General features: G+C 41.4%; 1 protein-coding gene across 3 annotated transcripts; it reads left to right on the top strand.

Annotated features, from left to right (window-relative positions):
* The first annotated feature begins 4,736 nt into the window (after positions 1–4,736).
* LOC118386736 (probable G-protein coupled receptor 132) lies at positions 4,737–12,535 on the top strand. 3 transcript variants are annotated; one of them, XM_035774503.2, is made up of 2 exons: positions 4,737–4,883; positions 9,083–12,534. In XM_035774503.2, exons 1-2 carry the CDS (start codon positions 4,841–4,843, stop codon positions 10,159–10,161), a joined length of 1,122 nt encoding a protein of 373 aa, XP_035630396.1. In that variant the 5' UTR covers positions 4,737–4,840; the 3' UTR covers positions 10,162–12,534. The 3 variants fall into 3 exon arrangements, with proteins under 3 accessions (XP_035630396.1, XP_035630397.1, XP_035630395.1); XM_035774504.2 differs by lacking the exon at positions 4,737–4,883 and adding an exon at positions 5,021–5,152; XM_035774502.2 differs by lacking the exon at positions 4,737–4,883 and adding an exon at positions 6,999–7,120 and having other exon boundaries at positions 9,083–12,535.
* The last annotated feature ends 1,792 nt before the right edge of the window (positions 12,536–14,327 follow it).

Genomic DNA, 14,327 nt, shown 5'->3' with positions numbered 1-14,327 from the left:
GAGGCTATAATTACGCTCCCGGATACGGGATTGCTCGTCGCAACAGGTTAAAGACCTAGTAATATTTTACATCAAAGCAGTCAATAACAATCATCATCTTAATTCAGTCTCATCTGAAAGTTGTAAATTATTTTATCTGCACGAACCCTGGCTAACAAGTTGAATCAGCAATACAAAATAGTGTTTAATTATTTATTTACTAAATACCTAACTAATCACACAGAATTACACATACATACAATTAATCATAACTTGATTACAAATTACGTCATAAAGGAAAATGTCCCTAGCGGGCGGAACAGATATGAAAGCTTGTTACACAAAATAAAAGGGGCTGGGTCGAGTGAAAGAGCGGGAAGACTGAGGAACAAAGGGAATAAGCTGGGCTATCGTAAATACAGTATCTATTGCATTCTAAATTACCACCCATTTGGAAAAGGAAAATGCAATAAATATTTACTCTGAGCTGCGCCATGTTATTTGGTGGGATGTTGATGGAATATTCTCTTAATCCACAGAACTTGAAACATGACTGTTATTGCAATGGTCTCATTTAACGAGTATAGAACATTAATATCTGATAACATGGTAACCACATTCTGGGTAAGTTCTATTTGACATTAAGGGAATGGTCTCTTGGAAATATTCCTTGCACATAACAGGAACAGTACTATTAAAATGTTAGTTAATGACCTAATGAGACTCTTAAGGGAAGGTTCTCTAAAGTTGTTGGAATGTTTGTTAGCTGGTTACTCTATTCGTGGAACGACCCACATTCTATTTATTGTTATGTAACGTGATTGATTGATTGGTGGTTATTTTGCTGAAGGACCAGCATCAGTTGATTTTGTACTGGGGAGACGTGGAGAGGTTTGCCTGAGGACAAGAAGATCGAGGAAATCCTCAGTAACTCGGTAAAATAGGCTCTAGGGTGAAATTTCCCCTAGGTACAGATCTAGGATCGGCTTCCCCTCCCCCAATCCTAACCTGAACCATTAGTGGGAAAAATGCTAAAGTAAAGCAGTATCGTGTCTATGGGCAACTTCACCCTACAGTCATAATTAGTCATCTATAGTCATCATCACAGGTTGGCCTCAGTCACATGATCTGAGAGCTTTTCTATTACCAACCATGGACTGCCTCTAGCGCAACACTTACAGTACACACTAGAGTTTACTAATCAGCTACACATAAAAACCTGAATTAGTTAAATCAGAGGTACGAGTAACTGATTTAGAGGAAAGTCAGAGTCAATGACCACTGAGTTACGTTGAAGGGCAGACATGCGTGCAGGCTTTTGTTCCAGCCTAGAACTAATACACCCAATTTGGTTAATTACAGTCTTGATCTGTTGTCCGAATTAGGTGGTATAGGGCGACGGAATGAGGTCAATATCCTCCCATGATACCCGGCCCGGTCGATTCGAAAGGCCTGCTCGCTGAAGTGTTTTAGAGAGCGTTTGACAGTGATGAGGGGTTTTGTTCGACCGCAATCCCATTACAGATGCAGGCAATGAGGCAGTGATCGCTGAGATCTTGGTTGAAAACAGCAGAGGTGTATTTAGAGGGCAGGTTGGTTATGATGATATCTATGAGGGTGCCCATGTTTACGGATTTGGGGATGTACCTGGTAGGTTCATTGATAATTTGTGTGAGATTGAGGGCATCAAGCTTAGATTGTAGGATTGTGTTAAGCATGTCCCAGTTTAGGTCACCTAGCAGCACGAGCACTGAAGATAGATGGGGGACAATCAATTCACATATGGTGACCAGGGCACAGCTGGGGGCAAAGGGTGGTCTATAGCAAGTGGCAACAGTGAGAGACTTATTTTTAAAAGTAGAAGCTCGAATTGTTTGGGTACAGACTTGGATAGTAAGACAAAACTCTACAGGCTATCGCTGCAGTAGATTGCAACTCCGCCCCCTTTGGCAGTTCTATCTTGTCAGAAAATGTCAGATGGATGGAAATGTCAGGGTTTTTGGTGGTCTTTTTAAGCCAGGATTCAGACACGGCTAGGACATCCGGGTTGGCAGAGTGTGCTAAAGCAGTGAATAAAACAAACTTAGGGAGGAGGCTTCTAATGTTAACATGCATGATACCAAGGCTTTTACGGTTACAGAAGTCAACAAATGAGAGCACCTGGGAAATGGGAGTGGAGCTAGGCACTGCAGGGCCTGGAATAACCTCTACATCACCAGAGGAACAGAGGAGGAGTAGGATAAGTGTACAGCTAAAGGCTATAAGAACTGGTCGTCTATTACTTTCAGAACTGAGAGTAAAAGAAGCAGGTTTCTGGGCGCGATAGAATAGATTCAAGGCATAATGTACAGACAAAGTTATGGTAGGATGTGAATACAGTGGAGGTAAGCCTAGGCATTGAGTGATGATGAAAGAGATATTGTCTCTAGAAACATGTAAACCAGCTGATGTGTGGGAGGTGGAACTAAAGGGTTGGCTAAGGCATATTGAGCAGGGCTAGTGGCTCGACAGTGAAATAAGACAATAATCACTAACCAGAACAGAAATGGACAAGGCATATTGACATTAGGGAAGACGCATGCGTAGTCAAGTGATCATAGGGGTCCAGTGAGTAGTTGGGCTGGCTGGAGACGCGTCGATTCAGACAGCTAGCAGGCCGGGGCTAGCAAGCTAGCAGAAGGGCCTTAGAGGGATGTCACAACGGAGGAAGTCTGTTATGGCCTCCTCATGCAGAGCCTCCTGCGGTTACGTCGATAGACCAGTTTTGATGGATTAGTAAGGTTCCGTTTAGCAAAGGGTTCCAGTCCAGTTGGCAAAATAGGTATAGTGGCTCAAGAAATTGGCCAATGAATCTCTTCAGCTATCAGTCCCGCGGCTAGCAGGCTAGCAGATGGGCATTCAGGGGACGACGCGACAGATGGACCTGTTGGAGAAAAAATTAACTCGGACAGATTAGTCAGTAGTCCAGTCGTGATGGATAAGCAGGGCTTCGTGTAGTAAAAGGGGTCCATGCCAATTGGCAAAATAGGTATAGTGGCCCAAGAAATTGGCCAATTAACCTATTCAGCTAACAGTCCGATATGCTTTAGACTGAATAACCCCCCTCAGGCAGATTATGTCGATAGTCCAGTCGTGAAGGAGCTCCGTACCGTCAGTAAAAGGGGTCCGGGCCAATTGGCAAAATAGGTATTGTTTTTTATTTATTTTTATTTCACCTTTATTTAATTAACCAGGTAGGCTAGTTGAGAACAAGTTCTCATTTGCAACTGCGACCTGGCCAAGATAAAGCAAAGCAGTTCGACACATACAACAACACAGAGTTACACATGGAATAAACAAACATACAATCAATAATACAGTAGGCCCAGAGTGGCTGATGGACCTCTTCAGCTAGCCGGGAGATGGGCCGAGCATGGGCTAGCTCCAGGTTAATTGGTGCTTGCTTCGACACAGAGACGTTAGCCAGGAGTAGCCACTCGGATTGCAGCTAGCTAGCTGCGATGATCCAGGTGAAAAGGTTCAGAGCTTGCGGTAGGAATCTGGGGATATGGAGAGAAAATAAGTCCGGTATGCTATGGTTTGAATTGCGTTCTGCAAACTGGCGAGAGTTTTCCGAGCTAAAGGTTAGCTGATGACCGCTAGTAGTGGTTAGCTGACTACTAGCTAGTAGCTAGTGAGCTGGCTAGCTTCTGTTGGGGGATTCCGGTTCAGAAGTAAAGAAAAATACCTTAGAAAAAACAGATCCACACCACATTGGGTGAGGCGGGTTGCAGGAGAGTATTTTGAAGTTGAGGTTTACAAAAAAAGAAAAAAAAGATTTGCGAAGAAAAATATATAAAAAGGTATATACATGGGACACGACAAGACGGCGGCAAAGACGTCTGACTGCTACGCCATCTTGGAATGGAAAGGAAGTTATTTGGATTGAGAATTCTTTCTCCTTTTATTCTTTCAGTTCCTCTAGAGCTTTTGAAAACATGTCTCTATGCTGTCTTATTTTTGGCCATGTTTTTGTGCAATTTTATCTAAGTTTTTAGGCTGCAAGTATGTTCAGGGGTGGGGCAAGTTCAGAACAACACATGCAGTGATCCCACTAACCATTGCCATAGTCTATTTAATTACTTAAACAATATCCTTCGGCATTGTCTAAAATGCTAACACTAATGCATGTCCTTCTGTTTTTACACAGAAGACTAAGTAAAGAACATCAACAGACATTTCAGAACAGTTAGCTCAGATATGGCTCCTGGTGTTGGCTCTAACATATTGTGCAATGGCCTGCACTTTTCAATCATTAACCATTGAGTAAATGATACCAGGTTTTGTTTTACAAATTGAGCTCTGAAACCAACCGAAATTCAAATAGTTAACTTTACTAGTCTGTTATCAGTGGAGTTTATTGTCTGTAGGCTATTCACTTTTGCAGCTCAGTTGCATGTAGCCCGATTCATTTATTGTAGGGTTATTTTTTTGTTGTTTAAAACGAAATTTTGGATTAATTCAATAGCCACATATGTACACTATTCATTGATATTGTAGAGATTTGTTATATAAAGCCAGATTGTCAAACAGGTAAAATAAATGTAGTTGTATACAGCACAAAAAATATTGCATGTGCTTATGCATGTCTTTTTCAATAAGTAATTGCAATTTATGAGGAGGTGGTAGCCAGAGTTCACTGGAGCAATAAATAAATCATTGTCTGTCACTTGATATTACTATATCAAACCACGTGACACTTGAGAGCGCGAGGGCTAAGACCTCCCTGCGCGCGTAGGTGGACGTGCAGACAGCTTTTTTAACGGTTTCTGAATGGAGCATGTATGAAGATGGAACAAGCATCTCTTGCAGACAACAATGAATGAACACTTTTTACAGATTTCAAGAGAAAATACAGCTAAACGGTGAGTTTATCTAACAAATGTTGATACGTGTGATGGTGATAATTGTAACTTTTAGGAAATGATTGATTTAACATCAGCTCTGGTCCAGGTCGTTAGTGCGCGTTCCTTCGCAGTGCAGGTCACCTCAGTCACTGGTAGTCACGAGCAATAGTCACTCATTCATGTATGGGTGGGTGGTTGAGAACTCAGTTGGGGGTCTGCTGCATTAGCTGTTATTGTTGTAGCCGATATTGGGTAATTTTACCCATACATGGAAATGACATAAAATAGTGAGTATTGGTGGTTAGCCTGCTTTCTTATATATTTTTTTGTATTAGAAAGCAATTGTGATTATACATTCTTGGCGGCTATTCAGTATTAAGTGCCCAATAAAATAAGCAAGCATAACGTAGCTGTTCAGCTTGCCACCTTGTTGATTTAGTGTGTTATTTGTTATTGGAAACAAAGGGATTATCGATATGTAATGAATATATGTCATTGTAAGTTTAATTGAAATTGTCTGGCAATGCCTTGTCTTTTTCTGTTCCAAAATCACAGCTGAAATCTAAAATAGTCAAATATTCTTCATCAGTCAGGTTGTTGTTGTAACCTTGTAGTGCATGTTGTTTATAAAAATACACGTTGACTTGTTGACATTTGATGCCAAGTAATGTGACACTAATTCTGTCCAGAGGGTAGGAATGCTACTAAAAGAGGCCACGACACGCAAACTCGGCCAGTTATATCTTAACCCTATTCTCATAATCCTGTGTGTCCCATCCCGTACACTGGCTAGCCTAGATACAATGTAGATCTACACGACCCACATGCCTCCCATTCAAACTATCAAGTGAGTTGAAAGAGGCCCTGAGACCTCCTCTCCCCAAATATGTCCGGAGCACCGAGATTAACGGGTGTGAAATGAGCGTGCATCACTCTCACTTATGGCAGGCGATACATTGAGAAAATGTTACTTTTTCTCCGAAAGTAATCGTGTCCTCCTTAACGGTTGATGTGTGTCAGGAAACAGAGCACGTAACACAATGAAGACAAAGACGTACATCAGGCCGAGTAACCCCGCTTTCTTTCAATATCGATCCAAAGTATCTATCCAGTGGGGATTCTATTTCAGGCACAAGCTTGGTTTCAGAGATAATAAATATATATACATTGTTCAGTGTCTACATATATATATATATATATATATATATATATATATATATATATATATATATATATATATATATATATATATATATATATATATATATATATATATATATATATATATATATATATATATATATATATATATATATATATATATAATGTCAATGCACTGACTGAACCAATGTCATGGTCCATTGTTCAGTAGAAGCTATACAGCCTGGGCTATGAATTCCGAATGGTAAATTTCATGTAAAATTAATATACGTTACTTGTAGTACTGTATTAATGATTCAAATGTACATTTGTCTAATCTACAGTACCAGCTCCTTGTCTCATTTGCCAGGCAGCGGCTCCCTGAGGCTTGTTTTTCCAATCCTGTAGTGATCCATTCATTAAGCCATCTTATTTTATAAATGTAACTGGGAAATGAACAATCACTTATTTAAGCATTGATATTGAACAGCCACAGATGAGTGTTGCTCTTGTTCGCGGTGATTGTACCGGTCACAAGTAAAATGGTAAAACAAGGCTTCTTGACCCATACTCATTTCTGAAGTGACTATGTTATTTTATCAAGTAAAGACTGTTTCAAGTAAAAACTGGGTTGAACCATTTCTCCTCAGCACATCACAGGGACTGTCAGCTGTGTGACTGCAGGGTTAAACCTCAGACATTTTCAGTTTAAAAAATAACGCAAGCTAGATGTAAGACTCTCTTTGCCTTGGCTTAGGGTGAAGTTGAATTAAATCACTCCTTTGACTCAGGTCACTCAACAATTAAAATGCCTGAACTGGTTATCACCAGTTGTCTAGTATGTTGTTCAAAAATACCCTAATTCATCATGTCCTCATTTATTGATTAATTCTTCATTAGATTTCAGATTGATTCTAATCTAATATATTTGATGACTATGATATCTATCATTCACATGTCATCAGTGTTAAGTGGTGCACTTGTTTTTCCATCTACAGCATTTCCCCTCCTTTCTCCTCTGAGATGTGTGATGAATTTTTCAGGAGATGCCTTGTTAAGCTTGCGGGCTTGGATAAGAGGCGGAAGGAAGCGAGAGCAAGAGAGAACTGGTGGGGGTGGGTTCTGGTTTAGAGTTGTTGTTTTGCTGTGAGTGGTTAAAAGCTGTCCGTAGCCTACACCTCATACGGTTAGAGCTCTGTTGTGTGTGTGTGTGTGTGTGTGTGTGTGTGTGTGGTTAGATTTCTGTTGTGGTCTTTCTTTTCAGGCACAGATGTTGCAAAGCAAAGAGGGGATGAAAAGGTTCAATAATACAATTATACTGATCAAAAATATAAATTCAACATGTTAAGTGTTGGTCCCACTTTTCATTAGCTGAAATAAAAGATCCCAGAAATGTTCCATATGCACAAAAAGCTTATTTCTCTCACATTTTGTGCATACGTGTTTACATCCCTGTTAGTATTTCTCCTTTGCCAAGATAATCCATCCACCTGACAGGTGTGGCATATCAAGAAGTTGGTTCAACAGCATGGTCATGACATAGGTGTACCTTGTGCTGGGGACAAAAAGTGCACTAAAATGTGCAGTTTTGTCATACAACACAATGCCACAGAAGTCTCAAGTTTTGAGAGAGCATGCAATTGGCATGCTGACTGCAGGAATGTCCACCAGAGTGTTATGTTCATATCGACCGGCCTCACAAATGCAGACCACGTGTAACCATGCCAGCCCAGTACCTTCACATCAGGCTTTGGGTCTGGCTCCCCACTGGGTGGGCCTGGCTCTCAAGTTTGTGGGCCTGTTCCCTCCCAGGCCCAGCCATGCTGCTCCCCTGCCAAGTCATGTGAAATCGATATAGGGCCTAATTTATTTATTTTCATGAATTGATTTCCTTATATGAACTGTAACTCAGTAAAATCGTTGACATTTTTGTTCAGTATAGAAGAATGAGCAGTGTTACACGTATTTGAAAAACTATTTCTGAGAGGAGGGAGAGAAATACTCTCGGGCGGTGTTACAATTAGGTCTAGATATAGCTTTATTTGGAAAGCAATTTCTGAAAGGACACCATTTCTCTCAGAAAGTATGAGGCAATCCCCAGAAAGAGAAGTATAGGGCTACAGTGGAAACAGCCCCTAACGTTAAAGTAAAGAACAAACCGTGAGGAAGCCAGACATCTAAAGGGGCAGTCCAGTACTGTCTCCCTTTACAAACCTAGGGTTGTGTTCACACAACGGAAAACGAAAATGAGCGCTTCTGTTCGAGGTCCCTCTTTTGTTTCAGTGCGTTCTCTTCCATTTTCATCCATTCTTCCACTCTGGTCAAGAATAGAATGTCATCGAGGTTAGTTAACAGAAAGTAGGTTTCAGTTGAGATACATCAACCAGGGTCAATATTTTAGCCTCTGACGGAGTTGTGGTATTACTTGTTCACCGTGTTGTCTTTGGTTGCTTGCTAATTGTTTATCAGCAAAGAAGAGCTTTAACATGCTAACAACTCAACATGCTAAGTGCAATGTTTTCTGAATATTCCTTGACAACTCACATGCACATTTTCATAAAGCCGAGGGCTGACTATAAACCATGTTGCCACTTTTGGACAGTCGCACATAATCATGCATGTGACCCACAATGCATATGACTCAGCTTCTGTATCCTTGAGCAACTTACTCATTGGTCCTTTAGTGGCCCCTAAGGGAGGGTTATATGGCCTTTCCTGTGAATACAGAGGGTAATTATGTCTCTGTATGTGTATGTAAGTTAGGTAAAGTCTATCACATTAACAGAAGACAAAGACCAAAAAAAAGCTTTGAAATAAACCATTAAAACTCTAATTGTGATCCATATTAAAATACCTTTATTAAGTTGCCTTACAACCAAAGGCCATCTATAAGCATGATTAGTTCTGCAGATATCCCGCCAATATGAATAACCTGGAAAAGTCTCTGGAAATAGGGTCTGCAAATAGAGTGATTTAGAGTTAATCTTGTGATTTCCTCATTTGTATTTACATACATTTTGGCATCCTGAAATGGGAAATGTGACTTATTTTTTCCCCTCTCTCTCTTTACCCTTCAGACACCATGCATGACCCGACTGTGACTCAGACCAGCGTGGCTGCCATCAACTGGAGCACTGATGCTCCCCCGTGCACCCCGAACTACGAAGAGGACCGCGTGCCCCTGGTGGTGCTTTACAGTTTGGTGCTGGTCATCGGGCTGCCTGCCAATATCGTTACTGTCTACCTGACTTTCCTCCAGGTGCGCCGCAAAAATGTCCTGGGCATCTACCTGTTGAGTCTGTCTGTGTGTGACCTTATGTACCTCTGCACCCTGCCCATGTGGGCCAACTACGTGAACGCAGGCCACCAATGGCGCTGGAGCTCCATAGCCTGCAAGGTGACAGGCTATTTCTTCTTCAACAACATGTACATCAGCATCTTCCTGCTGTGCTGCGTCTCCAGTGACAGATACGTGGCCGTGGTCTACGCCGTGGAGTCGCGCGGCCTTCGGCGACAGAGACTGGCAGTTGCAGTTACCGTGGCCATCGTCTTGGTGGTGTTCGTGGGCCATGTGCCGGTGTTTACCATGCCAGAGGGCGATGCGGCAGAGGGGCAGCGGCGCTGCTTCGAGCCAGGCAAGGGCACGTCCACTGTGACGGGTTTCAACTATGCCCGCTTTGTCATTGGCTTCCTGTTCCCCCTGGTTGTGCTTGTGGTCACTAACCGTGCCATCCTGGCCAACGTGCAGGCTAGCACAGGGCTAAGGCATTGCCAGAAGGAGCGGGTGCGCTACTTGGCGTTCGCCGTGGTGGTCCTCTTCCTGGTGTGCTTCGCGCCATACCATGTCATTCTGCTGCTGCGTGCGGTCACCTTCCACTTCCCCGAGCTGCAGAATTGCCATTTCCAGGAAAGCCTCTATACCCCTTACACTATCTCCCTGGGCCTGTCCACCTTCAACAGCGCCATCAACCCCATCCTCTATGTGCTTTCCAGCGACAACATCCGCAAGGAGCTACGTCGCGGCCTTGCAGGCCTCCGTGGGCGAGCCACCCTGCGGCCACGTTCCACCGACAGCAGCCAGCACAAGATGCACAACTCCAAGAACTCGTCAGAAGTGGCGGCCGCCACACAAGAGGGGGAAAAGCATGGTTGTTGATGGCAGAGGAAGGTTAGGGGTTCGATGTACAGTATGTATGCTCAAACTATGGGAGCCAGGGGGATATGCAGGTGTGACTACTGAAAGAACCCTGGACTGGTGACTTGCAGGTACTCTGGAAAATTAAACAGAATCAGCATAGAGCCAGGTGGAACCCCAAACATAGCAAGAGCAATGGGGGACGATGTAATCCATCTATCCCAGAATCTGACTCAAATCTGAAATGATATCATTGAAACGGTTCAAGTAGGGGCAACCTCTCCCTATTGATGGCATCATTCTAACAAGACTCGCAGTTGCCAGGAGCCATCTGTCTAACGGCAAATGTTGCAAAGTTTGATAAGAGAATGACGGCACAAACAGCACAAACCATCATTCTGTTATCCAACTTTGCACCTGCACTGTTTATCAAGTAAATGTGTTTTTTGTCAAATTTTCTGTGGAAATTGTTTGACGCACTCACTGTGCATAGAGTTGTATGGTTTGTTTACCTTTGCAGTCATTGGTTTTTGTTTGACATACATTTTAAAGTGAAAGAGTGAGTGTCTCTGAGTGTCTCTGTGAACTGGCGTTGTTAGCATCCCTTCGTTTCATATGGATGGATCTGAGTTCAGCCAGCAAGTTGGTTCAGCCAGCAAGCAGACACTAGCTAGCTAGCAAATGTTCGTGCACATTACGATTTTCATAAACACACCTTAGATAGATGTAGAATTAGGAAAAAACGTCAATATTAGCTACAGATTTATCGTTTTTGGTAAGGCTAACTCGGACTCTTTTGAGGATGAAAGGGGGTTCAGTGGACGATGTCACCTTGGTAACATTTTCTAATGTTAGGACAGCATATTGTAGCCTAACGCCTTGTTAGCTATCCCTGATTGTTTGCGAGTTATCACACAAGGCCTTGATTCCCCAGAGCCTTTGTAGCATTGAATCAATTGAGTTGTATTTTGCGACTAGGCTACTGTTTCTGTGACAGCATGTGCGTAATGATGTGCCCTATCTGTAATTTAGTGCATTATTATTGGGTAAACATAATAAGCAGCCTCAATTGCCTATTTGCAGCCATAGGAGGTAAAATCTCTCTAGGAGCTGATCCGTCGTCAGTATTGTGGAATAATTCTAATGCCAATGTATTGAATGGAGAAAGCTGATCCGAGAACAGTGCTGCTTTTCTTTGGATCCTATCAGTATCGACACATGGTCTAACAACGCACTTAGAGAACGCCCTCTCTGCGTGTTTGTTTGGAAAACACTAAACAGGTTGTAAAGAAAGGTTCATCTGGTACGATCGTCGTAATGCTTTAAAGGCCCAGTGCAGTCAAAAACATGATTTGTATATATTTCCACACCATGAAGTTGGAATAATACTGTGAAATTATTCTGGTACCCTTTAATGTTACAGCTGTTTGAAAAGATTGCCTGAAGTGTCTGTCTATTTGGGTGGGATGGAGTTTTGGTCTGCCTGGTGACATCACAAGGCGGTGACCACTCCCAGACAGTCCTAGCAGAATTCTTGCTTGAGACATTGCTCTTTGCTAAGAAGCTATGTTTTTGTTTCTTTTTGACCATTTTAACTGAAAACAATCACATTAGGATACTTAATTGATACCCAGAAATGATTTAATATTGAGATTTTAAAAAATGGCTGCATTGGACCTTTAAGTTACATCACAGCTGGGAAACGAGGCCCTGATCTGAGACATTAACGTTAAGTTTTTCTGCGTCATGTTTTGCTCTTCATCTCCAGATTAAGGACTTGCCAATGTTTTGACAAACTCAGCAGTTATTTGTGTCCATATGAAAGACACGTTTGAAACTTGCCTCTCTGCTGCTAATATAGGAGTGAGAAGCTTCTAGAAAACTGTCTATTACTGAAGCTTTTCTATGAAATAATGTGTTTTCCTTTGGAGGAACAGTATTTGTTAAGTAAATCGTGCAAAAGCTAATCCAATATGTTATGTTGCAATACATAGATATTGTGTTTCACGGTAGATGCATAGATCTACATCATGTTCTTAAACTTTAATCAAGTGTATTTTGAAAACAAGAACAATTGTAGTATTGGTCATGTTTTAGGTGTTAAGTGTTTTGTAACAATGTAAATATAAGTCAAGACATAATCTTCATATAACCTTTTATAGCCGCAATATAACATTTGATATACTTTGGTGTTTTTCCTCCTATATTGCAGACCATTGTAAAAGTTAGTAAAAAAGCTAAAGTTTGTTCTTTTTATTAGAAAATTGCACTTCTTGAATATTATTTATACTGTTTCTGAACATTTTTAAGTAAACATTTGAAGTAAAATGTCTCATTTCAGTTTCATTATTGAAGTGGATGTCTGTACATATGTATCTTTCTATTACTGGTGAGGAGTTTCACACTAAAAGGGTAACACATAAAATAGCACCAAAAAAAGCATTCCTGCACTAATACATTGTCTGATTTTTTAGTTGGCACTCTTTCGTGAGATGGAAAAAACTCTCGTTAGTGTCACAAATGATCTTAATCTCTGAACGTGCAGATGAAAATGTGTTTAAGAGCTGTGTCAACAGAAAGAGGATCCGGTAAGCTTGTGGTTTGGAACTTTTCTCATTTTCGTTTTCGATGACAAAGAATACATTAAACTGTTAGTTCTAGCTCTTCCCAGGCCTTCATTTTGGTTCTCACATTTATTTAAACAAAGTTCATTAAGGTGGACAGATTTAATTCAATGGTTAATGATACTGCGTGTATGAATTACTATATGTGGTTTCGCTGGTGATAGAAGTCAGAAGTTTACATTCACTTAGGTTGGAGTCATTAACTCGTTTTTCAACCACTCCACAAATGTCTTGTTAAACTATAGTTTTGGCAAGTCGGTTAGGACATCTACTTTGTGCATGTCACAAGTCATTTTTCGAACTTGTTTTTCGAATTGTTTAATAGACAGATTATTTCACTTATAATTCACTATATCACAATTCCAGTTGGTCAGAAGTTTACATACACTAAGTTGACTGTGCCTTTAAACAGCTTGGAAAATTCAAGAATATTATGTCATGGCTTTAGATGCTTCTGATAGGCTAATTGACATCATTTGAGCCAATTGGAGGTGTACCTGTGGATTTATTTCAAGGCCTAGCTTCAAACTTAGTGCCTCTTTGCTTGACATCATGGAAAAATCTAAATAAATCAGCTAAGACCTCATAAAAACAATTGTAGACCTCCACAAGTCTGGTTCAGCCGCCTGAAAGTACCACGTTCATCTGTACAAAAAGTATAAACACCATGTGCCCACGCAGCCGTCATACCGCTCAGGAAGGAGGCACGTTCTGTCTCCTAGAGATGAACATACTTTTGTGCGAAAAGTGCAAATCAATCCCAGAACAACAGCAAAGGACCTTGTGAAGATGCTGGAGGAAACAGGTACAAAAGTATATATATCCACAGTAAAATAAGTCCTGAAACATATGACCTGAAAGGCCACTCAGCAAAGAAGAAGCCACTGCTCCAAAACCGCCATCAAAATGTCAGACTACGGTTTGCAACTGCACATGGGGACAAAGATCGTACATTTGGAGAAATGTCCTCTGATCTGATGAAACAAAAATAGAACTGTTTGGCCATAATGACCATCGTTATGTTTGGAGGAAAAAGGGGGATGCTTGCAAGCCGAAGAACACCATTCCAACCGTGAAGCACGGGGGTAGCAGCATCATGTTGTGGGGGTGTTTTGCTGCAGGAGCGACTGGTGCACTTCACAAAATAGATGGCATCATGAGGGAGGACAATTATGTGGATATATTGAAGCAACATCTCAAGACATCAGTCAGGAAGTTAAATATTGGTCGCAAACGGGTTTTCCAAATGGACAATGACTCCAAGCATACTTCCAAAGATGTGGCAAAATGGCTGAAGGACAACAAAGTCAAGGTATTGGAGTGACCATCACAAAGCCCTTACCTCAACATTTGTGGGCAGAACTGAAAAAGCATGTGTCAGCAAGGAGGCCTAAAAACCTGACTCAGTTACACCAGCTCTGTCAGGAGGAATGGGCCAAAATTCACCCAACTTATTGTGGGAAGCTTGTGGAAGGCTACCCAAAACATTTGACCCAAGTTAAACAATTTAAAAGGCAATGCTACCAAATACTAATTGAGTGTATGTAAACTTCTGACCCACTG

Source organism: Oncorhynchus keta, chromosome 8 (assembly GCF_023373465.1).
Source record: "Oncorhynchus keta strain PuntledgeMale-10-30-2019 chromosome 8, Oket_V2, whole genome shotgun sequence".
NCBI classification, from domain to species: Eukaryota; Metazoa; Chordata; class Actinopteri; order Salmoniformes; family Salmonidae; genus Oncorhynchus; species Oncorhynchus keta.
This window is presented reverse-complemented; position numbering and strand designations above follow the sequence as displayed.